At 41.1% G+C, this 23,593-nt stretch overlaps 2 protein-coding genes across 6 annotated transcripts in view; one reads left to right on the forward strand and one right to left on the reverse strand.

The window, feature by feature from the left end:
• LOC127056372 (uncharacterized) overlaps positions 1-23,593 on the forward strand; it is a 62,596-nt gene that overhangs the window by 23,418 nt on the left and 15,585 nt on the right. The window lies entirely within an intron of this gene.
• Positions 1-23,593, reverse strand: part of SPHKAP (SPHK1 interactor, AKAP domain containing) — a 103,907-nt gene that overhangs the window by 4,977 nt on the left and 75,337 nt on the right. For 3 of the 5 annotated variants that reach the window (XM_050963976.1, XM_050963974.1, XM_050963973.1), the window contains exons 5-10: positions 21,571-21,705; positions 17,034-17,289; positions 12,946-16,753; positions 4,318-4,497; positions 2,122-2,208; positions 29-81 (exon numbers count right to left, since the gene is read on the reverse strand). In XM_050963976.1, coding sequence (XP_050819933.1) covers positions 29-81; positions 2,122-2,208; positions 4,318-4,497; positions 12,946-16,753; positions 17,034-17,289; positions 21,571-21,705 — 4,519 coding nt within the window. The remainder of the gene's footprint in view (positions 1-28; positions 82-2,121; positions 2,209-4,317; positions 4,498-12,945; positions 16,754-17,033; positions 17,290-21,570; positions 21,706-23,593) is intronic. The other 2 variants (XM_050963978.1, XM_050963977.1) reach the window with 1 other exon arrangement.

Genomic DNA, 23,593 nt, shown 5'->3' on the forward strand with positions numbered 1-23,593 from the left:
ATGTCACAACTGATACAATTCAACTTACCCTCTATGTTTTCTGGCTGCTCTTTAAGAAAAGTCTTTTCTTCTGCTAATTCACTTAGAAACAAAACAACAACAAAGCCTGTTAGTAATGTTAGGAACAGTGTAAAGCATTGTTTCATTAGAGTTGAGGTGATGAATTTGTCTTATAATGTAAAATTTTAATCTATAAAATGATAAACAGTATGGGGAGAGATGTGTATCAGGGTACAAGCTACACAATGTTATTACCACAGTATGACATAGTGCTTGCAGAGTGCCTTGTACATCACACTTAATGAAAATCTATGTATCGTTACTGTTGCCCATTGTGTAATCAGGATAAGAAACTACAAGTCTTGTGACATGGCATGTACTACAATGTTCCCTCCATGCTGCATCTTTTTAAATCTTGCCTTCTTTTTATACCTGTCCTAGCTGTATGTAACCATAATGAACTAATGTCTTCAGGAACTGTCATTTTTTTAAGCAGATCAGCTCTGTTTTGATAATTAGGTTATTTCAATATCTTCCAAAAATGTCGAGGAGTCCACATTTCGTATGTACCACTATGCTTTCCTGGTAGACAGCACGGGGAAACTCCAGCTTCAGTGCCACAGAACCCCGTGCTCCCCACCTTCCCTTTTGGAGGAGTACCTACATATTGCAGAAGGCTGTACATCTGGTAATAAAGTTACAGCCACTTGATAAGTGCAGTGATATTTGCAGAGGTATAGCATCCACTGTACAGATTTACATAGGATCCCATCCTCTACTTATTCAAGGGAAATTGTGTATGGGTAGCATTTGGCTGGAAGAACTACTATTATCCTCCTCAAAAAGACTGAAAAATCCCAGTCTTAAATGGAAAATTACATGGAAGCAAGATCATATACATTTTTTTTTTGTAGCCAGTACCATATATGGGGGAAAGGTTAAAATGCCAGTGTTCACTGCATGGTTTATCATGATGTGAGGCAGTTCCTTGGCATCGGTACACCATTCATGAATCTACAATTAAAAATCTTCTTAGATCTTCTATTTCAATATCAAACTATTCTCTGTTCGATCCTTGCTCTTGTAGTTAGATTACCTTACTTTTCTTGCCTTTCCTGACCTCTGTCTTCACAGAATCTCAAGTTTCTTGGCTGGCATTTGGTAAATTCACCAGTAGCTGGCTAGTGATTGAGAACACTTAATTCTACAGGCACTTCATATGTAAGCGAAAGGCGTCAGTTTGAAGTGTGTGTGGGCAGCAGTCAGAACTCCATGGTGTTGGCAGAAAGGTGTAAATGTTTTATTATGGCTGTCATCCTTAGTCCACAGCTGAAACAGAATATTTACGATTCTACAGAAAGGTGACTGGCCTATGTGTATATCAAAAAGGGTCAGAATCTTTGGATAGCAGGAGAAGCTAGATCCTCAGTGATCTAAAATGTATTGTGATCCATTAGCAGATTGTGAGGAGTTTCTGGGGTTCACGGTGACTTTGCAAAGTGCCTGTTTTCTCTGCATGATGTACAGTATACTAATTTCTACAATTATACCACTGCATTCTACCACTTACCAGTAGGTTATACCATGTTTCAGGGTACCAGAATCTTTAGGCAGGTACTTGCACATCTCTTTATAACTTTATTGCTCTTGAGCAAGCTTGGCAGAATCATGCCCAGAGACAGTGGATAAGGGGTGTCTTGGACCAAATTATACATCTTCTTGTAAAGAAAGTGAGGATTTCTCTTTCCTTGGCTTAAATGAATTGACTCTGCTATCCTGATCTTAACTGCTATTTGGAGAAGCCTTTGAGAAAGTTATTTTTTGAGGAGTGTTCACATACTGGGAAGTGGATAAAGATGTTAATTCTATCTTTAAAGAAAGCACATGGTGGATATATATTCTACAGGGTGCCCACCAGGCACAGCCTACCCATAAGCTAGTATTGTCACTCTGCATAAGGGTACCTGCATGTGCATTTATCTAAGACTAATGACAGCTTAAACAGCATCTTAGAAGCACTGATAAGCAGGTGTTTGGCACGTTTTGGATGATATAAATGATTTTCAGCTGAAATTGGAATAGTACTTCTAAATATTAGACTTCATTTTAGTAGCTACTTACTTAATCATAGGAGAAGAGGGCATGTTTTCCTGATAAATTTCCAGGTCCATAATGCCAAGACTGCTAGTGGTACTACTGTTGCCATTGCTGACAAAGCAAAAGTTTAAATATTAGTGCCAATCTGCACTACCACAGATCCATACATTTTCTAATTAATGTGCAAAGAAAAGTGAATGTGATGTCCCCTGGTATACAGAGTTACTGCTCTAAACCCAGATTACACAAAACCAGGGCATATTACTCCAGTCCTGCTCAATAAATGATTCCCATGAACAAGGATACTAACATGTTCAAAATAATTCTAGATGAGTCATGTATCCAGTGATACTCTGAACTGAAAAAAAATAATGGACCCAATCTTGTTAATGGCTTATGCAGTGACATGTGAATTTTAGTTCAACATCTAACCTTTGACAGAAAAACAAGCTGCATGAGTTTTTATACAGCATGACTATCAAGTAGTTAGAGATGTCCTGGGTACACCTGCGGAGATTCAAATACCTCTGAACATGGTGGGGTAAGGCAAGGGATCTGTCTGCCTGCCTGCCTCACTACTTACCTTCTAGGTAACTCCATACCCATAACACAGGCAGCTCTTTCACTGCAGTAAATCACACCATCTGAACACTGCAGGGAATCTGATGGAATTTACAGGTATAATGGCAATCTGTCTTGTCTTGCTGGCCAGTATGAAATAGACTGAGATTTCAGCCAGGGCCAATGTTTTCAGTGGGATCAATAATATTTGGAAGCATTCTCTTCGGTTATATTGCAAGAATGAATCTTTCCATCTCAGGATGTTTGATAAGATAATGCCTTTTCACTGTATGACACCATCATAAATTAGATGATCACTCTGTCCGCATAACTAGCAACCAAGATGCTGTGTATTTACTGACCCCAGTGCATGTTAACACCAACAATGGAGAATTTTTTATCCTATGGAGTAGGGGTGAAATCAAACCAGTCTATTTCAAATTAAAACTCCTATAGTATTTTTCTCACACCAAAATAGTGACTATACAGTACCTCTTGCCATCAACTTTTACAAAGTCAGACTGTTAAGATTGGTGCACTGCATTGATTTCTCAGTGGGGAGAGCCACGAGGCACAATATATTAGTTTTCTCACATTTAAGAATTTGTTAAAGGCTGGGCCCATGTACATAATGAGATGCACATTCACCCAACCTCATATACATAGCCCAGTTCAACATTCTTTCAACTAACCCAGCAGTGTTATAAGACATTCAGAGACACTCTGCTTCTCCCTGCCCCAATATAGAACTTTCCCCTTTGTCTTCACAATGCTGAGGAGAGTGGTTGGTTAACAGACAAAAATGTTAGCTTTACCTAAGAGTTCATGAGAAAATAGTAAATCTTTAAAGGGCTGAGGCCAGTCAGACTAACATAATTGTATATAAACTCTAAGGGCCAGATGACTTTTTTGACAAATCTGGCCTGGAGAGGGATGCAGACTGTGGGGCACTGTAGTGGCAATCCCAAGGAAAAAATACGTCACGTCAGCCACAATTGCACCTGCTAACTCAGAAAAGGGCACACTGTAATAGACACTCTGTCATCCTTTAAGAATTTGCTCCCACAGTGCTGGTCAGCTGTGTGGGTATAGAGGCAGCTGGGAACTCTAATGCTACTAGTGATGCTGGCCTAGTCTAGACCCTCTACTCCCTGTAGCTACATCAAAGCTGTCCCTATCTAGGGATTTTAGGGAAAGGAGAAACTTCCTGTGCTCCCATACAAGCCCAGTCACAAAATGGCTCTAATTTTTTACTCTGTGTTCATCCCAATCAACAGAGAGCTCTGGACAACAGCCTAAAATGTAAATTACTCAAGAAGATGCCTGAATAAGCATGTTTGCAAGCAGCAGTAGATAAAACAATTAATAGTTTACAGTAATTAGTTTGTCAGGTGGTGCTTTCATTGTAGGGGCATGATGCAGTTGCTTGGGGTTGAGTAGTTCTTCCTGTGTAGGATTCTAGCTACTAATGTATACAAAGACCTGGCTAAGAACTAGAACACACACTGCAAAACAAAAGACATATTCTGTAGCTAGTTCTGTTTCTGTACATTCTGATTACACCTTGTGCGTCTCTCACATTCCTGACACACAATCATCAAACCTTTAGCTTGGTAATTAGTCCCTATTGTACATCAAACACAAATAGAATGCAGATACCTCATGGACCTCTCACTGAGTTGCAAGTAGCTACTTGTATCATCAGGATTGTCCTCATCATTAACTAGCTGGGACCAGCTGCCTGTGCTTTCATCACTGCTGTTGAGACGGTTTGGAAAGTCTTCAGCTGTTTTTGTTTCCACCATGAGTTCAGCATCTGGTTTGCTTCTAGTATCAACACTGCAAGAAAAGGCATTATTGATACGGTTAGTGAAAAATGTAGGCATTTAAACTAGAGTCTCTGACCTTCAGGCAGTGGAGAGCTTGATTTCCAAAGAGCCAAATAACAGCAGGACATTTTAGTCAGTTTTAAGTTTTATATTACTATTTCTGGCTGTGCTGTAGTGGGGATACTGGTGGGGACTGATTCCTTTCCAATTCAGTGTAAATCTAGGGTAAATCCACTGAAGTCAACACAAGAACGGCCATAATGGGTCAGACCAACGGTCCATCTACCTCAGTATCCTGTCTTCTGACAGTGGCCAATGCCAGTACCCCAGATGGAATGAACAGAACAGGTGATCATCAAGTGATCCATTCCCTGTCACTCATTCCCAGCTTCTGGCAAACAGAGGCTAGGGACTCCATCCCTGCCATCCTGGCTAACAGCCACTGATGGTCCTATCCTCCTCCATGAATGTATCACTGTAATGTTCAGCAGTATAAAATGGTGCAAGATCAGACTCTAGACCATTTCTTGTTACACAAAACTCAGTTAAAAATCTGGTCTAAGATTCTCTTTAAAAATGGCCTTTATTATTATAGTAACAAAACAAATGAGCCTTTCCATTACAGTAACTCCTCACTTAAAGTCTTCCTGGTTAATGTTGTTATATTGCTGATCAATTAGGAAACATGCTCGTTTAAAGTTGTGCAATGCTCCCTTCTAATGTCGTTTGGCAGACGCCTACTTTGTCCACTGCTTGCAGGAGGAGCAGCCCATTCCAGCTAGCTGGTGGGGGCTTGTAACCAGGGTGGACCAACAGCCCCCCTATCAGCTCCCCGCTCCCCTAAGTTCCCTGTGCAGCAGCCACCCAGCAGGGAATCAATCTGCAGTTCAGCTGTGTCCCTCCCCCCACTGCCATGTGCTGTTCCTGTCCTCTGCCTTGGAGCTGCTCCCAAAGACTCCTGCTTGCTGTGCGGGGGGGGGGGGGGAGAAGGGGGCTAATGTCAGGGTGTCCCCCTCCCCCTGCACCCTGCTTACCCCTTCTCCATATCGAGCAGGGAGGCGACACAGATTGAGAGAGACCGAGAGCGCTTGGGGCAGCAACTGCTGTCTCAACTTCCTGATCCACTTAAAAAGACAATGCACTTAAGAGTGGGTCAGCTTACTTAAAGGGGCAGTGTGCATCTCTCTCTCTCCCACGCACAAGGTGTGTGTCTGTCTCTGTCTGCTATGCTGTCTCCCCTCCTTCATGTTCGTGCTGCCTTGTGTGAGAGGCTACATTAACAACATGTTAACCTTTGAGGGCTCAGTCAAGTGCTAGTTCATCATTTAGCAGCAAGGCATTCCCTGGGAAATATCCCTCCCTCTTCCACCCTCTAACTTCACCACCTCATGCAAGCTACACAATCATCATAGCTGTGAACAGTATTCAATGGTTTGTTTATAACGTATACTGTGTGTATATCTATATAATATATAGTTTTGTGTCTGGTGAAAAAAATTTCCCTGGAACCTAACCCCTCCTATTTACATTAATTCGTATGGGGAAATTGGATTCGCTTAACACCGTTTTGCTTAAAGTCACATTTTTCAGGAACATAACTACAACGTTAAGCAAAGAGTTACTGTATTTTGGGAATGCTACATCACATAAATGTTAAAACTACCAAATTATGGGCCTGTATCATGACCCTAATTGTAATTGGCTGTTTAAACCCACACATGTAAAAATATGACTTTTGGCTGGGTAGGGATAGGGAAAGAGGTATCAGATACAGTCCACCCCAGGCATCACCTGAGGAAAGTGACACATCTCTTTGTATGCCCTTAGAATAACAGTAATTCTTAGCAATTATATGGGATAGCACTTAATGTTTGTACAGTGGTTTGAAAATATAAAGAATTTAATCCTGTTATCAGTAAGTATTTTAAGGATGCTTATTCTCTTTGTATTTCCAGTTGCATAACAGAGGTGTTAAATTTCTTAAAGTGAAACTGTAAAAAATAAATTGTGTTAGACATCACAAAATATTAAAAACAAGACACATATCTGAGTGAAATAAAAAATCCCTGAAAAGAAGTGTAGTACATGCATGAGAAAAAAAACAAAACTATTAATATATTTAGAAGTGAAACATACCAAATTTATGCTCAAATGTCGGTCTCTTTTCATCTTAAATTTCTCTGGAGAACCTCTAATTGGAAAAGGAATATGTTCTTATGTGATACATGCATTCTTTCCCTAATCCATTCCGCCACTGAAAGTACAGATGCTTTGTGCAAAGCCATCTCATACACATTCTAGCTACTGACTGTGCTACTCCCAAAAGTTCTCTTTCATGTTTAATTAAAAAGTGTCTGAATTATTTACAGTGCAAACATCCGGCTTAAAAAACTCAAAATGCAGCCAGCAACTTTTCGATAGCTTTTGACCAAAATTTGGCTATTTCAAAATGACGTGAAAATCTAACATTCAACCTTTAAGGCAACATTAAATCTATTCAAAGGAAATGAAAAGGGGAAATAAAATAAACAATAGTGCCTTTCATCATGAAGGATTACGAAGTGCTTCCCTAACTATTTATTCACACTATCATTGAAATCCAGCTATCTTTTGGTTAGACAGATGGGTTGACATCACACTGCTCTACAGAAAGAGGAAAAATTTTCCCAAGGATGCTGTGTCAGATCCTTATTCTCAAAGTGCAGCTGCATTCTGAAACATGTCTTTGAAATGCTGCACCTTACAAAGCTGCTCCATGTGTATATCCAGTCATATCTCCTTACTTTAAACAAGCTTTTACTCCTGTATTCCTGATAGCACTGCAGAGCCAACGCGAATATAGGGAGGGTGAGTTGGGTAGTATACTGATTCATGCATCAATAGATTAATTATAAGGCAAAGATTTGGCCCTCACTTGCATAAGCATAACCCTATTGAAGATTATGTGGTTGCACAAGCCACTAGCAGGGCTCATGCTAGTGCACTAAAAATAGCTGCATAGACATTGCAGATCAGCTGGAGCTTGGGCTCTTAAGCTTGGGGTGGACATGAGAGCTGGAGCTCCAGCATCTACAAAGTTACAGTAGAACCTCAGGGTTATGAACACCTTGGAAATGCAGGTTGTTCACAACTCTGAACAAAACATTATGGCTGGTCTTTCAAAAGTTTACAACAGAACATTGACTTAATACAGCTTTGAAACTTTACTATGCACAAGAAAAATGTTGCTTTTAACCTTCTTAATTTAAAGGAAAAAAGCAGAGAAAGTTTCCTTCCCTTGTCAAATCTTTTTTTAAACTTTCCCTTTATTTTTTTAATGGTTTACATTTAACACAGCACTGTACAGTATTTGCTTTTTCATTTGTTGCAGCTGCTGCTGATTGTATACGTCCGGTTCCAAATGAGGTGTGTGGTTGGTCAGTTCATAACTCTGAGGTTCTACTGTAGTTATTTTTAGCGCACCAGTGCGAGCCCCAGTAGGGGGAGTCTGTAGGCCCAGGCTGGGAGGTTTGCTCCCAGAAGCAGTGTAGACATACCCTGGAAGACTAATTAGGCATGCAGGACTTCTATTTTTTTGGTGATTGTGCATGAGAAGGAATGAATGCAGCTTGACTCTCAGAAATTGAGCTTGGAGCACTGGTGATTAGAAAAAAATGTTTTTACTTAAAACTCTGCACACTTGATGTGGAGTTCCTAAGAAACAATAATGTGGACCCCCACAATGCCATTTTTAGGGACTCACTTTTCTGAGCAGAACTGAACTTCAAGAGAATTGCCCTGGGGACTGTGGTATCTGCTCGGCATGGAGACTCTGTTTTATAAGGATCCTAAAAGAGACCTCAAATAAATGCATGACAAGAAAGAGCTAATGAAATGGCTACAAGAACTGAATTACAATTCACCCAAGGTCAAACAGTAGCTTTCTGGCTTTATAACTTGGTGACCAGAAAATACAGAGCCTATTCTTTTATCTTTATATATGTTGGTACTATCATCTTTCCAGATCACTGACAGATCTGGCTGAGGAGTGAGGGTGAAAGATCACCCAGAAGTTCCTCTGCCTCAAAAGGGATTCACTATTTTTTTGGAGTGGGATGAAATAACAGTTTGGGGATTTGCTCCTGCCTTGCTCTGCCACTCAGGACAGCTCCTGAGAAGTTACTGTATCAGTACCAGAGAAACCTCTGTGGCCTTGGAGGTTACCCAGAGGGGAAATGTCATAGGGTGGTTGTCCCCTTTAAAGGTAGTCAGAGATCAGTCTACTCGTGACAGGCTTCTTTAAGGAGAATTAATCATCTTGGCCTATTTGTAAGCAATTATCTGCCTCAGTGGCTGGTTGGCAGCTGACTAATGAATGCTTGGCCGTAACAGGCTACCAGAACTCAGCTGGAGGGGTGTGCTCTTAGTGAAAGCAGGCCTTTAAGGAGTGGAGCTCCCAGATCACCTAACAAGAGGAGAAGCTGGCTGAGGACTACAGCTGAACTGAATCGTAACCCAGCCCTAGGAGGAGAAGCTGTGGACTCCTTCTTTGAAGAGGGTGAGTCTGTTGAACTATAACCCAGCCCTGGGAGGATGGCTTGGGACTCCTGAACTGGGGACAGGATGCTTATCAGTGTTGGACTGGAGGGAGTAAAGAGGGGGCTTTTGTGCTCTATAAAATAAATTAATAAGTGGGACCCCCAAAAGGGGGTATCTTGTTCTCAGTTCCCAGGTCTGAGTAAATGACTGGAAGCACCAAGACAGCTGAGGACATTGTACCTGCAGGGCCACAAGAGGGTGTGCTGTTACTGGTAGGATGCGCAGGGGGCTGTACACCGAGAAATGATTCTCATTTTCATGCAGTTCCCCACGCCAACCAAGAAGTTTAACACTTCTATCCTCCTTTCGGCACAAAACCAATCCCCATTATCATTCAGCATACTGAGCAGCTAGGTAATGTTGCAGCAAGGCATACCCTTTACTACAACATCAGCTGCACTTGATATTTAGCCCTAAACATATAATTCCCCATGTTTTTATTATTAACAAGTGTTTAATTTTCTTTTAGTGCAGTGATTCCCAAACTGGGGTTTGTGAACCCCTGGAGGTTCGTGAAATGTTACAGGTGGTTCTTGGGAACAGATTCCCTAATGGCAGACAGAGCTGTCCCTAGGGACCGGCGGGCAGCATGGGGCCAGCAGCCTGGAGCCCCTGGACTTTCAAGAACTAAGCAGATCAAAGCAAGCATATCTATCACACTGAAGAGATTTAAACTTCAGGATTCCTTGTAAGAAATGGAAAAGGAGATGGATATTTTTTGCTGTTTTTAAAATTAAATAGGCAGCTAGTATTGTTTTTTAAATTATTATGAAGAACAAGTTTCAGGTTTGTTGTAATGTGCATTGTTTGCCTGGACTGCTCAAGACCTGAATGCTTGTGTAGGAAGAACTCTTTGAGTTGGCTTCTTAAATACCTTCATGCTGTGTCACATCTGATGCTCCTTGATGAAACAGTTATAAAATGTTTTATAACTGGCATATTCAAAGTGATACAAGCTATGAAAGTGAGATTTTGGAAGAGTGTTGCCGTTTTCATAATGTAATAAAATTACTGTAATGATTAATAATTAATAATAAATAGTGTGTAATAAGCGTGTCATAACAAAATGTTATATTTCCAGGATCACTGCTTTTATAATTTATATTCAGGTAAACGAGACAATCCCTGGAAATATTCATTTTTACTTGGGGTTAGCGAGACTTGACATTGTAGTGAAAGGGGTGCACAGGTTGTTAAAGTTTGGGAACCACTGTTTTAGAGCCATTAAGCAATTAGATACTGCAAGTGCAATGTCCCAGTCTGGCCAGTCTTTCCATGAGGTCCTGATCCTCTCACACAGAAAGTCCATTAGAATCACTCGGAGTTTTGTGTGTGGATCAGCATTGGGACCAATGTATTCCCTACAGAGGAGCTCCCCACCACTCCCAGCTTCTCACACGTTAAATTTCTTTTCCAACTATTTTCTCTCTCCAGTGCTGTATTAACTAACCAAAAGTGAAACAAGACATTATTAAAGAGTTATATCAAGTACTAAATGTTAGCAAAACAACAATGGCATTCTTTTAAACAAAATAGAAGCAGACTCGAAAGAGGAATACTTCAGTAATGTAACCTCAGCTTTTTAATCTTTTCTTTCTGCAGAGGGTCATTCAAAGTCTGTACAGCTTGTATTGCTTGAGAATGAGAACATGCTGCTCAGTGTTCTGGTGGAGTATCTGGGCTGAAACGTGTGTATCAATCTGTTACTGATCCACTCTGTTTCATCAGTACCACTACAGTACATTTCACATGGCCACATCATGAATTGTTCACCAAAGGCACAGATGAACCAGGGCATATTTGTCTGACAGTAGTGGATAAGTCAAATAATCATTCAATTCACCTAGCTATACGTAAGCTTTCTGCACACAAACAGAATTCACCCCCAAGCATGTGTAAAGTGGGCAGATGCACACAGCCTTGCTCTGTCATCTTCCTTTCCCCAGCTCCAGTGGTATCTTCTCCCCACGCCCTCTACACACCAAGAAAGAATAACATGGGGCCCACCTGCCTGTATGGTGAGCCCTGCATGACCAATCCCTGCATCTTTATGCTTTGAAAGCTTACTGACCACCTTTGCCCCTAGTGACAAGGAGTGAAATCCTGGTTTCACTGAAGTTGATGGGAGTTTTTTCATCAACTTCAATGGAGCCAGAATTTCAGCCAAGGTCTCTTATTCCTTCCTCCATTAACAAGTCCTGTTACAACCACAGATGAGCTACAGAAGTCAAAAAATCCCCACATCTGTCTTCCTGGAGACCCTCACAAAACTCAGGTTTCGCCCTGAGGAAAGAGCAAACAGTATCTTTAACCACATCAGAAGCAGGTACACATTTGCTGAGTGGATTGTCAACCAAAATATTCATAATAGTTCAGTGTCTAGTGCTTTAAACCTCTATACTATACAGAAGGAGCAGTTCAGATGGAGTTGGTCAAAACACAGGATTACCCATTGCAGAAAACTGGGTGGTCACACTTATATAAAAATAAATATAATGTAACTACATTCAGCCAGACCCTGAATTTACTCCATCTGAAATTAATCTCCAGAACTACAGGCTTCTGCATATTCTGAGTTTCCTGAAATCCAGAGCCAACTCAGTGGAGGAAAATCCCCTCTATTCAGCAATTCTTGAGCACCCAATTCATCATTCAATTGTTACCTCAAGTTACATCAAGACAGACTTGCAAAATTCTACTGACTCATATGAGTGACTAGCTCTTTGTTTTGTTTCTGGACAGGCAGGAAAATAATTAGGCCTTTCATTGTAAGACTTCATTAAGGGCCAAGTCTGCAAAAAAACAGGTCCTCAGTTTTGCAAACCATGCATTGGTAACTGGGTGAGTGCAATCCACATTTGTACACTGTCTCCACTCCTGCTACACAATCACTTGTTTGTGTGGACAGTTACTGGTACAAGTATACAGCTGCTTTTTTGCCAGTGGAAATTAGGATCAACACACACTAAAATTAGGCTTTCTACCTTTGGACTGTGCTACAAGATAGCAGGACTTGTATTTTTCCTAAACTGAGACAGTAGCAGATTTAGCATTCTTCAACAGAGGGAAATCCATGCTTTGAGCCCAAGAAGCCAAGCTTTTCATTTCACGACAGAAAAGCAGCAGCTCAATGAGGCCTGTTTCCTAACCAAAGTTTGTCAAGGTACCCATCCCTACAGACGTAATCACAGAGCTGACTACGAAGTTTTAAGAGGTCTAACTCTCCTTTCCAAGCATACAAGTAACTAGTTATGGGAATGAACAGAATAGACAGTTCAAGGCCAAATTCTGTTGTCTCTGTTTTTACAAAAGCAGCATTAGTTTAAGCCTAGGTGTTAGCCAGCTGTGCATGCCCACATGGTTACCTGTGAAGATGATTTTTGCCAAGGCAGGATTAATCAGTGCAGGAGAGAAGGCAGAGTGGTATCAGGTGAACCAATAAGGTGCACACTAAAACACAAGTTCCTAGATCTGGCCTTGCCCGTGACTCAAAGCATGGAGGACATGGACAATGTCGACTCAATGGGTCCAGAGGGCAGTGCAAACCAGGTTGAAATAGTTTAAGCCTTTTACTCCCTCCCACCTTTGGTTTTCAGGCATAAACCAGCTCACAGGCAAAATTCAGCTCCACGTGTCCCGTGGTGTTAGAAGCGCATCTCAGTAATACAATTACTGTCATTGTACACACGTCTTTTTTTTTTTTGTGGCAATTATTAAAATTTCCATTAGTTTCCTTCATTAGGGGGCTGTAATAGGAATTTAACTCCAATATATTTGAAAAGGTTAAGTTCCTCCCACCATACCCCTCCTGGAAACCACTGTATACTGTTAAAGTTTAAAAACGAAGCAGTGTCTTGACTTATCTTTTTCTGCCACTTACCTGGTATTTAACACGGAGCTTGAAACTATGTGCTTCCCAAAATATGCCGCTGGAAGTTTTTCTTTGTTTAGATGCTCCTTTGTTTCCCCAGCGGGGATGATGCTAGAAGTTAAGGGCTCTAAGTCTTTATTCAGCTCTTCTCTTTGATCAGTTTCTATCTGAATTAAAGGCACTTCCCTTAGGAAAGCAGAGGAGCCTATATGGCTTCCCTGGAGGGCTCCATGGGTTGTGAGTGGTTCTTTTTTCCCATCTAAATTTATTCTGTCCCTTGTGGGTTTAGACTGACTTTGACTCACACTTGGGAGAGATCTGCCTTCTGCTACATGTTCCCGGTTTGTATAGTCAAAGGAATCTTGATGGACGACAATTAACGTTTTCCCACTTTCAACAATATTTGCAGCCAGTCTGTTTGCATATTGTTCTACGTGCAGTGGGGAATCACTGGGGAATTGATCAGCATCTGTGACCTCTGCCTCATCCCCTATAATCTTGTTCTTACGCATTAGAGATTCAATGGAGCTTGCCCATGTCTCATGAATCAGCATGTCTGTTACCTGGTCAGTCCTACATCTTTGGTATAGGCATGAGTCCGACTTGCAAAGACTCAAAGAAGACACAGTGCTGACCTGCTGTATGCTTAAGGAATCCCGGTGGCTGTTGTGAGCAAAGCCATCTAATGATTTTGCTTTGACTGGTGCATTCACTGTTAGCCTGGAACCTGATGATCTGCTGTCAGGCATAGAGGATTGTCTAAAACAAAATGGTGATCGTGGAGAAGGTGATAACAAGCTGCCACTCCACTCCCTGGAACTTCTGATGGAAGAAGCATCATCTTTATTCTCCTTTTCTATTTCCCTTAGCATATACTTATAAAACTCTTCTGTGATGCTTTCTGTGCTAGACTGTTTGGATGGGCAGCTTGGCCTCACGCTGAGGTGGCAATTTTTCCTAGCAACCTGTTGCAAGGCAGAAGTTAGAATGCTGCTTGCGTTTTTTCCTGCATAGTAGTCCAGTAATAAATCAAACCCTCTCCCTTCATTTTCCATCTGGTTCACCATAAATCTTGAAAATTCATCTGTAATACTTTCACAACTAGACTGCTTAGAGACAGAACTAGTCTGGCTTCCTGGCTGACCTAACATGTTCATTGGGCCCAAAGTATTTACAGACCCTTTGGAATCCAAATCCTCTTCTGGTATGCTCTCACAGCTGGATCCCTTGGCCCGGCCCCATCTTTCACAGTGCAATCTGTTTCTGGGATGGTTTGGACCCTGCCAGACATTATCAACCATGGATAGCTCAGTTAGGTTCATAATTTTAGCAGCCACTTCATTTGCAAAGATGCTGACAGACTCTGGAGTATCTTCAAGGTTGATGGATTCATCCACTACTCTGTTCATCAGTCTTTCCTTTAGTTCAGGATGCTCATCTGTTTTCCTTTTGATCTCACTAAGCCTCGGTGGCCTGTGCTTCCTAACAACTGAACCATTGGGCTGTGATTCCTTCTTCCTTTTTATAGTTCTGCATGATAAACTCTGGGTCACCAGATATTCATTTCCTCTTTTCCATGCACAGAACCAGGGTTGCTTACCATTTGAGTTTTCAAGACAAATGGCAGCTATTTCTGTTGCCATAGAGACCACGGTTTCTGCTAATTCTTCTGCAAAATCTGTTACACAGTATGTATCCCTTGGATCTTTTACCTGTAGCACAGGCTGAGAAGGAAGCAAGATGTGATTACCTAACAAAGGTACACTAACTTGGACTTCATTATTTAGCAAAGCATCACACTTGTGTTTGCTCTGGTTTTCTGTGTTCACAATGGCATCAGAAGATAACTGCTCTTGAACACCATGTCTGCATTCATTGACTGTAAGTGTGTTTTCCCTGTCTGAAAAAGACCTGAGGTCTTTCTTGCTTTGATATGGGGATCTGTAGCAATCTCTAGTGGCTCTTTTCAGATATCGTTTCTTGGGGGATGTTTTTGCAACCAGTGAGTTATGCCCACGGGCACTACACAGCAGGTCTGAATGCAGTGTGGCACTTTCCATGGTATTTGGCACCCCTTCCTCATTGTCCTTCTTTGTATTTGTCATATTTACAAGATCTTTGCCAGCATTAGCACTGTAAAAAGTACTAAATGGTTCATTGGTGTGATCTGGGGCTTGCTGTGATGGTTGAGTAGCTGTTGTCTGTGTTGTCTGGCTTTCTGTTTCTGTTACCCTCCATCTGTCTTTGTCCTCGGAGAAGAGAGGTGAACACTCACCAACCTGTGCAATATCTCTCATCTTCTTGCAAGTGAAATATATCACATTAAAAAGCAGTTCATTGGCAGTCTCCATAAACATGTCGTGTGTACTGAAGTCCAAGTTATTGTCCGAACCAGGGTGTAACTGTCTTTTCTTCCTAACCTCTTCCACAGAATGCCGCAGAATAACATTTGATACATTTTGTGCGAGTTCATCGCAAATTACTTCATCTAAGGGAGAAATCCGGGGCCTTGTTGCTGTTTCAATAATTCTTCCATTTATGGATTCCATAAAGTCCCCTACATTTCTGTATGTATTGGGCTTTGTCAAAATTATGGATGCCTCTTTGAGCAATGTCTCTGCAATGTTTCTGTTCAACTTCTCCATGCTGCTTCCTATGGCTATACTACAATGAAGGGTAATAGCTGCAGAAGTCTCAGCTGCAGATAAGAGTCCACGTGAAGTTGCAGGGTATTTATCTTCCTTTGTTTCACCAAGACCACAGACTGCTACAGCACTTGCTACTTGAGTCATGCCACACAAAGCAGATGGAAATGAATATTCTATATCTGCACCGTTATCAAGTACTTGTGAAGATTTTATCTGTTCCTCTTCATTATCAACAGTTTTGCTTTTAGAGTCTGTGGCTAGTTGTTCTCTTTTGAGTCTTTCTGCAGCGTGGGGACTTGAAATGGTTCCAATAACTTTGGCTGCACAAGCCAAAGCTACTTCCAGTACATTCTGGGTGTGTCCTTTGGAATTCTCTTCCTGCAGGTAATCTGAAATTTCAGCAGAACTTTCTGATTCAGACCAATGGCACAGATTTGGGAATCCAGACCCAGGCCATTCTGATGTATTTTCACAGCTGTCTGGGCTTTGAACTATGACAATTTTTGGAAGTTCATTCCATGATTGGGAAGTTATATCTTCTGTTGTACAAGTTGCTGAACTGAAGGAGTTTCCTACAGAGATGCTAATAGCAGCCTCCTTGGTAAAAGTGGGTTGAGATTGGGACAATCTAATAAATGCATCTTGCAGAACAGACTCTGCTAAATTTGTAGCATATTGACCTGTTGTTGCTTGTTCATTTTGCAAAGGAGGATGAGGTTTCCTTTCACTTGTACGCTCTTCTGTGTCTAGCTTATTGTTTTGTTTTGCTGTTGTGTCACACTGAGAAGCTAGTTCTTCCTTAGCCATTCTGGTCAAAGATACACCTTCTGAACTGCATATTGGATAGGAATTTTCAGCCTTGTCTGTAAGGGATCTTTCCAGGCTATTAGTATTAGGGGATGACCTAACTCTTCCAGCTAAACCATTCTTCCACTGTATTTGCTGGATGGACTTATCCACAGTTTGTAAGATGCTGTCTTCAGACACGATATTCAGTGCCTCTTCTGAATCAGCGGAGTTTTTAGCAGAAGCTAAGTTTTCTTTATTAAAGCAGTTGTCATCAAGGGCAAATGGCAACGTGGTCTTCCTATAGTGTAGGTTCTCAAGTCCCTTTCCTTTATGCTTTTTGATATCTGATGCAGGTTCTGTGACATGTATGTTATCATGACCTGTAAAAATAAAAATGACACATTAGCCTTTAGATAACTAGCTATCAGTTTCTAAAAGGTGATTGTATTAAAGTAATGTGTAGTACTGTACAATTAGCATACAAATACCATGTACTCTATCTCTTGAACAAAGATTTAAAAAAATAAATGATTTTTATCTCTCCAATTATCCCTCTTCTACACTGCAATTAAATGTATGCATGAATTAATGTCAAGTGCAATTTATATGAGCACTGCAGAATGAACAATAACAAACTTATGCTTGTTACATTGCTTTTACCATTTTTATATTCATCAGCCTCATTCTCATCTTCAAGGTGCTCAGATGCTGTGAGAAAATCTTCTTCTATTGAGGACACTGAACAGTTTGTATCATCCTCAGGCTTTAAGATACTAGTTTCTATCTGTAGCTGTCTCTCCTGCACAAGCTCCAGTCCAATCAGAAACTTGTTTATTTCAAAGATGATGCAGCCTATGCTGTTTTTTCTGTTTCCCCTTGCATACTGAACCAAACATACATCTGCCAGCCAAGGACACTAGAGGGGAAAATAATATCAAACAGTTATTTAATTGAAAATATATATTTACTTTCCCCCTTATAATTATATCAGGAACACTCTGTTGTCAAGAAACAATAACATTTGTGAATTAGATGTTTTCAACATACTGTGCAGTTATATTTAAGCCAAATATGAGACTGTTTGGAATGACATTTTCAGTTACAAAAGTGTTTTACGTAAATCGGGTGTAAGAAAGCACTCTGATGTAGTACAACTACTTGTTTTTTAAGTTACCAAATAGCTTACTCTTAATTCAGTTTCTTGTCCTTTTAATGACATACTGTCCTATTTGCCTTTGGCTATGTTGAAATTAGCCACCCTCACCAGTATTAAGATATACGTGTTTCTGAATGTTATTAAGCTATTTAAGGAATGGTTTGCATAGGTTCTAAATTCTTCTTCAAGACCATTTCTATTGTGATGCTTATAAGAATTCAGCCTTGTGGATGATTAGTTTGCAGGGCAGTTAGGAATGGGGCTATTTATTATGTCTTATAATATTAAAATACAATATTTTAAAATCGTATATACTTTGTATTCCTTTCCCTCACCCTTAGCCTTATGCCTGTGCAAAGCACCATTACTAATTATTTATATTGCAGTACCACCTAGAGATCCCAAATAACACTGGGGTTCCATTGTGTTAAGTTCTACATAGTAAGAGACAGTGAAGAGCTTTACCATCTAAGCAAAAGACAAGGGGTGGCAGAAAGGAAGTACTATTATTCCCATTTTACAATGGGGAATTAAAGCCCAGATCCTCATAAGTATTTAGATGCCTAATGGGAGCTAAGTGCCAAAAGAACTTTGAGGCTCTGGGTCTAACTGACTTGCCCAAGGTCATACACAGAGTTTGTGGCAGAGCTAAAATGTGAAGCCAGCTCTCGAGTCCTCATCCAAGTGCCTTGAGGACAAAACCTTCTGTCCTCTCTTTTGACTTCAGTTGCAGTGAATTATGCATGCTAGTGAAGGTGTCAGCTTGTGTAGTTCTGATTGCAGGATTGGGGCCTTAGACTGAAAGCTCTTCTGAGCCGTATCTGTGTCTTTCTATGGATTTGTACAGAACATTACAGCCCAGCCCTGACTCACCTTTGGGTGCCACTGTAAGATAAGTATCTAGGTGTAAAAGTCTTGGGATTAGTGTTTACTGTAACAACATATTTAACTGGTCCCTTCTAGCTACACAATATGTTTGAGTGGAAAATCTGCATGAATAAATCTGTTAGCACCCGAGAGGGCACCAAAAGACTGACAGGCTTTGAGATTACTTGTCGCTAAGAAGCTACCGTTGAATTCTGATTTAGTGCAAAGAATATTATGAAAAAATGCAAAATAATGAAGTAATGTGAAACAGTGAATGAGATTCAATTTGTATTACTTCAAAATATAAAAATATGAAGTAAAGAATTTACTTCAATAGGACGCTGTCAGCTTAGATTGAAAAACATAAGTTTGGGGATTTTTTGTTTTGTTTATTTTGTAATTATGAAACTCAATAATATGTTTTCCTGAAATTTACACAACAAAAATCAATAAAACCAGATGTATGTTTAGATATAAACATTCCTCTGCAAATGTCCCAGTACACAATTTGCAGTGTTACAGTAGTGTTTAAGGGTCAGGAAATGAAACAGACTAGAACCAAAGAGAAAATGAGGTAGGTGTGTGTGTGTATATATTACTTTAATGCATTTGAAAAGACTGACATTTTAATGCATTTGAAAAGACTGACATCCCTGAAATCCTTTTTCTAGACAGACAAATATGACAAGGACCAAATTAGCATAATGCTTCCTGATGCCAATGCTATTTCACTTCATCCTGACCAGGGCCGGCTCTAGGCACCAGTAAAACCAAACATGTGCTTAGGCGGCACATTTTCAGGGGTGGCATTCCAGCGATCTTTTTTTTTTTCCGCTTCTGGTAGCAAAAGCCTAGAGCTGGCCCTGGCAGTAGCAGGGCGTCGTGTGTGGGGGTGTCCTGGGGCCGCTGAAGTTCCCGCCGCGGGGGAGCAGCGCCCGCACCTTGTGGCTGGGCTGGGCAGGCTCTGAGCAGGGGACACTCGGGCTGGTGGCCGCCCCCCAGCACCAGAGCTTGGGCTGGGTGAAGCAGCCGGAGCTGCCCAGGGACTGTGGCAGGGCAGCCAGAAGCAGCAGCGGGGCCATAGAGGGCGGGGTGCTGCCAGGCGGGGCCCGCGCCCCGCTTTCTGGGGCTCCGCTCCCTCTGGGGCTACCCTGCCCCAGCTCCTCAGCCCCCTGCTGGGGCAGTGCCCTGGCTCTGCCCTCCTGGGTCCCAGCCAGTCCCTCCTGGGCCCTGGCTGGAGGGACCCTGGGCTGAGGCATGGCCCAGGAGCCCCCCTGCTTACGCTGACCCTGCCAGCATTGGACCAGCTGGAGGCGAGGGGAGAGTGGGTGGAGTCAGCACTGGTGGTGGGGGGGAGCCCAGGGCTGGGGAGGCAGGAGGTGTAGGTGGGGGAGGGGGAAGAGAGAGCCCAGGGATGGGGCGGCAGGGGGTGTGGGGGGGGTGGTGAGAGTGCAGGGCTGAGGTGCGGGGCAGCCAAAAATTTTTTTGCTTGGGGTGGCAAAAAACCTAGAGCTGGCCCTGATCCTGACATGGACAAAGCACCTCTCAGGTGAGAAGTTTAGGTCAGCTTCCATTCCTGTTTCAGTCCTGACCTCCCAGCAAGGGTGCCAGCTGTGCTTTTTTGTTATGTGAACACTTATTTACTGGGGTGCTGAAGAATGCCCTGAGATCACCAAACTTGCAGGCCACCAAACAGACATCAGATCTCCTGGGCCTTCTGCAGCTCCCATGAAGTGATGTGGCTGTTCATTGTTCTTTACTGGCACAATGGAGCTCTTTGGTACTTAAAATGCACCATGCCATTATTTATGTTTTTTATATGCAGCCGTTAGGTATAAATAGCAAGTAAACTCAATAACCAACCAATTTTGTCTTTAAAAGCAGCATATTAATAGGACATAAAATGCAATGATCTTCGTAACAGAGATTACGGGGCCAGTTTCACAAAGATTTATGAGCACACATTAATTTCACAGGGGTGCACAGGACCTGCTGCTAATTGCTAATGAAGATAACCTGTTTTGATTTTAATCTTACTTACACAGGTTTTACACCTGCTGTGTTGCTTCTGATTTACAGATGGATAAATGAGATCAGAATCAGGCCCAATATAATGAGCTATTTTCATCCTTTCCCACTGGCACAGGTCTGAATGTAAAGGCACAAAGTCTTATGAGAATAACATAGAGCCACAAAAAAATCTGTCACTCTAATAAGTAGCTACACTTCTAAAATCTATGTTTAAAAATTGTTTTAATTTACCATTTACCATTTGCTTCCTTTCTATATGTGGTGCTGGAAGTTCAGAATGCTTGGCACGCTGCCAGTGGAGCATTCCAGAGCTCTCAGAGTGAAGGGCTGGATGCTAATCTTTACTTTTGTATCTTAGTTGGAGAAACTAACCAATTACTTTTACTGTTGCACAGAGGCTAAAGTGGGAACTAGCGTTGATTGGGTTAATAGCTCCCAGACTCTTCCCTTCTGCAATTAAATGTACCCACAGGTAAGTGAATTCCTGACACAATTTAGCTCACGGGATATTCCAGCACCATCATGAATTCCTTTCAAAGGTGCATAATGAGACAAGCATGGCCAGGGATGGAGACAGGGAGGATTGCTGGAGCAGGCTGGCTAGTGGGAAGAAGGAGAACGACCTTACTTAAAAGGGAATCTGCAGCAGCTCCTCCCTAATGCACTCCCCACCCCGATCTAAAGAATTAAATCCTCTCCCCTGCTCTGTCCATGCTGCTCTTCTGGCCCCCACTGTCTCTGGAAGCAGGATCCTGAATGAGCTATGCCATCATTGGCTGCCTTCTCAGGATGCTGCACAGAAGTAGCTATTAGGAGTTCTGAATGAGAGTTTGAGTTAATAGGCTTACCACAGTATTAACTCTCACCTAGATATCCATAGTCTCTGGAGGAGAACAGGCTGATCCCTAGCTCCACCCCTTCCTAGCTGAGCTCAGCCCTCAAGTCACCCCCAGTTTGGGCTTTTAACTATGTCACTGCATAAATGGTGTTTAAACAGCTACGCTTATTCTTTTAATGTGTACATACCTGTGTGGTTCTCAAGCTAGCACTTGGCTCTGTGCTTGCAGCTTCTTTTCTTTCAGATTCCACACACTATCTTTGATGGTTGCGATGTGTTCCTAAAGATAAATGTATAGTGCCTACCTGGGAAACTTCAAAATCAGCCTGAAGGTTGCCTGAAGTTAATCCACTTAGCAGGACTATTTCATTTTCTTTTGGTGGTTGTACATTCATAGAGCTGATAAGTTTTGGGAGATTTGGAGAGACACTGATCAATCTCTGCAATAGGAAAAATATGGTTGAGACAACACCACTCTATTTCACCCCGGTCAGAGTTACACTGTTGCATCCGTAAACATTTAAAGGACACTTGGTAAGCATTCCTTTTAAATGCATTTTAAAATGAACTCAGTTCTCAGAACATACCAGAACTAAAATTGGCAGCACTGAAAATGCACATCCTCTATGTATGCACCAAACAATTACAGCAGTGGCAGTGCAAATGTCCTCACACGGCCCTAGAGATATGAGAGCATTAGGGATCAGAAGTCAGTTCAGTCCCCAAGCCCATCACAAGTCTTGGCCTTTATACTATGAATAGCTCCTAACTGAATGGGAACACTGTGTTAATATGTAAAATACAAAAGGATTAAAAAATTATTGGTATGGGACAAATCCTTGTAGTTCCTACTCAGGCTTATGGTTAACAAGAAGTCAAAAGGAGTTTTATTGGGAATAGATCTGCTGGATTTTGCCCTATGAAATTAATTCAGTTTTAAATCTATATTTACAATGATGTATTTAATACACTGTTTGCATTAAACATCCATTTCTTAGATTTCATATACTCTGTAGATACTTTGGTTTCATAACCTATCATTTGATATGTGACAACAGAGTAACTTTCTATATGGAATGTGTTTTACATATACGCACAGTACATTTAACAAAGATAAACTACTAATGATGATGATACTTTGCTCTGTTGTTATAATATTTGTATAGCAATAGCGCCTAGGAGCCCCTGCCATGGATCAGGACCCTGCTGTGCTAGGCACTGTACAAATGCAGAACAAAATAAGACTTCCTGCCCCAAAGAGCTTACCTAAAGTTCTTAATGTGCTGTATGAACAATAAGTAATTAAATATCACAGTATCTCTGAGACACATAACCATTATTATCTCCACTTTATACATGACAAAGTACAGCACAGCAGTGGCATAGCCATGAAAAGAATCCAGAATCTTGAAACCTAGACCTGTGCTTTAACTACAGTACAATTCAAAGATACTTCATTTCCCCACTTTTTATCTTCAAAATGAAAGCTTACAGTACTGATATTTCTCCTTACACTGCTTTAAATTAGACATAATACAAATGGCTGGCTTGGCAAGCCTAATTCAGTTACAGGGAACAATCTACTTCTCAGTACACTGATCTGCAGATATGACTAAGTATTAATATTTGACATAAAACTTAAATTCAGTGTTTCAATTCATTTTGACATTTTTAGTCTAGTACAAAAAAAGTGCTTGTCTTTTCTTCAATGATCATTTTTCTGTTATAGTGTTTTTTCTATATTTTCTCTTACTTAAATTATCATATTTATCAGATTACTTAGGTTGGAAAACCATGAAATTTTAAATATTTTTTTTTCCTGCTTGGAATCAAATGGAAAGGTCTGGAAAGGATGTTCTTAAATTTGTAACCAAGAAACCCTTGTAACATATTCTATAGCACAGTATAGACTCTATTTTATAGGTGACAAAAGGATGATTTGAAATCGCAACGGACAGCACCAATATGTTACGTATGGCACTGTACAACTTATATAAACATTTTTGTGCCCACCAGTTATGCCAAGATCTTTTTTATACTTCTATTAAATATTTTCACTGTACTAGCATGTTGTTTAAATCCATACTGTCTAATGTAAATTTTGAAAAGTCATTGTAAATTACGCATACAAATGCATACAGACTGATCTTCCTTTTAGAGGCTGATAGATAATATGCAAACCTTCATATTTTAAAATGTTCATTAACCTTAGAGAAAAAAACATTAGTTTCCACTTATACCTAAGAAACATTCAGACTACATACTGGTAACTACTTCTAGAAGGCCAAATCCTGTGGCCTGCCAAAAGGCCACATATGTAGGGCCTCT

This window comes from Gopherus flavomarginatus, chromosome 8, assembly GCF_025201925.1.
Source record: "Gopherus flavomarginatus isolate rGopFla2 chromosome 8, rGopFla2.mat.asm, whole genome shotgun sequence".
Classification (NCBI taxonomy): Eukaryota; Metazoa; Chordata; order Testudines; family Testudinidae; genus Gopherus; species Gopherus flavomarginatus.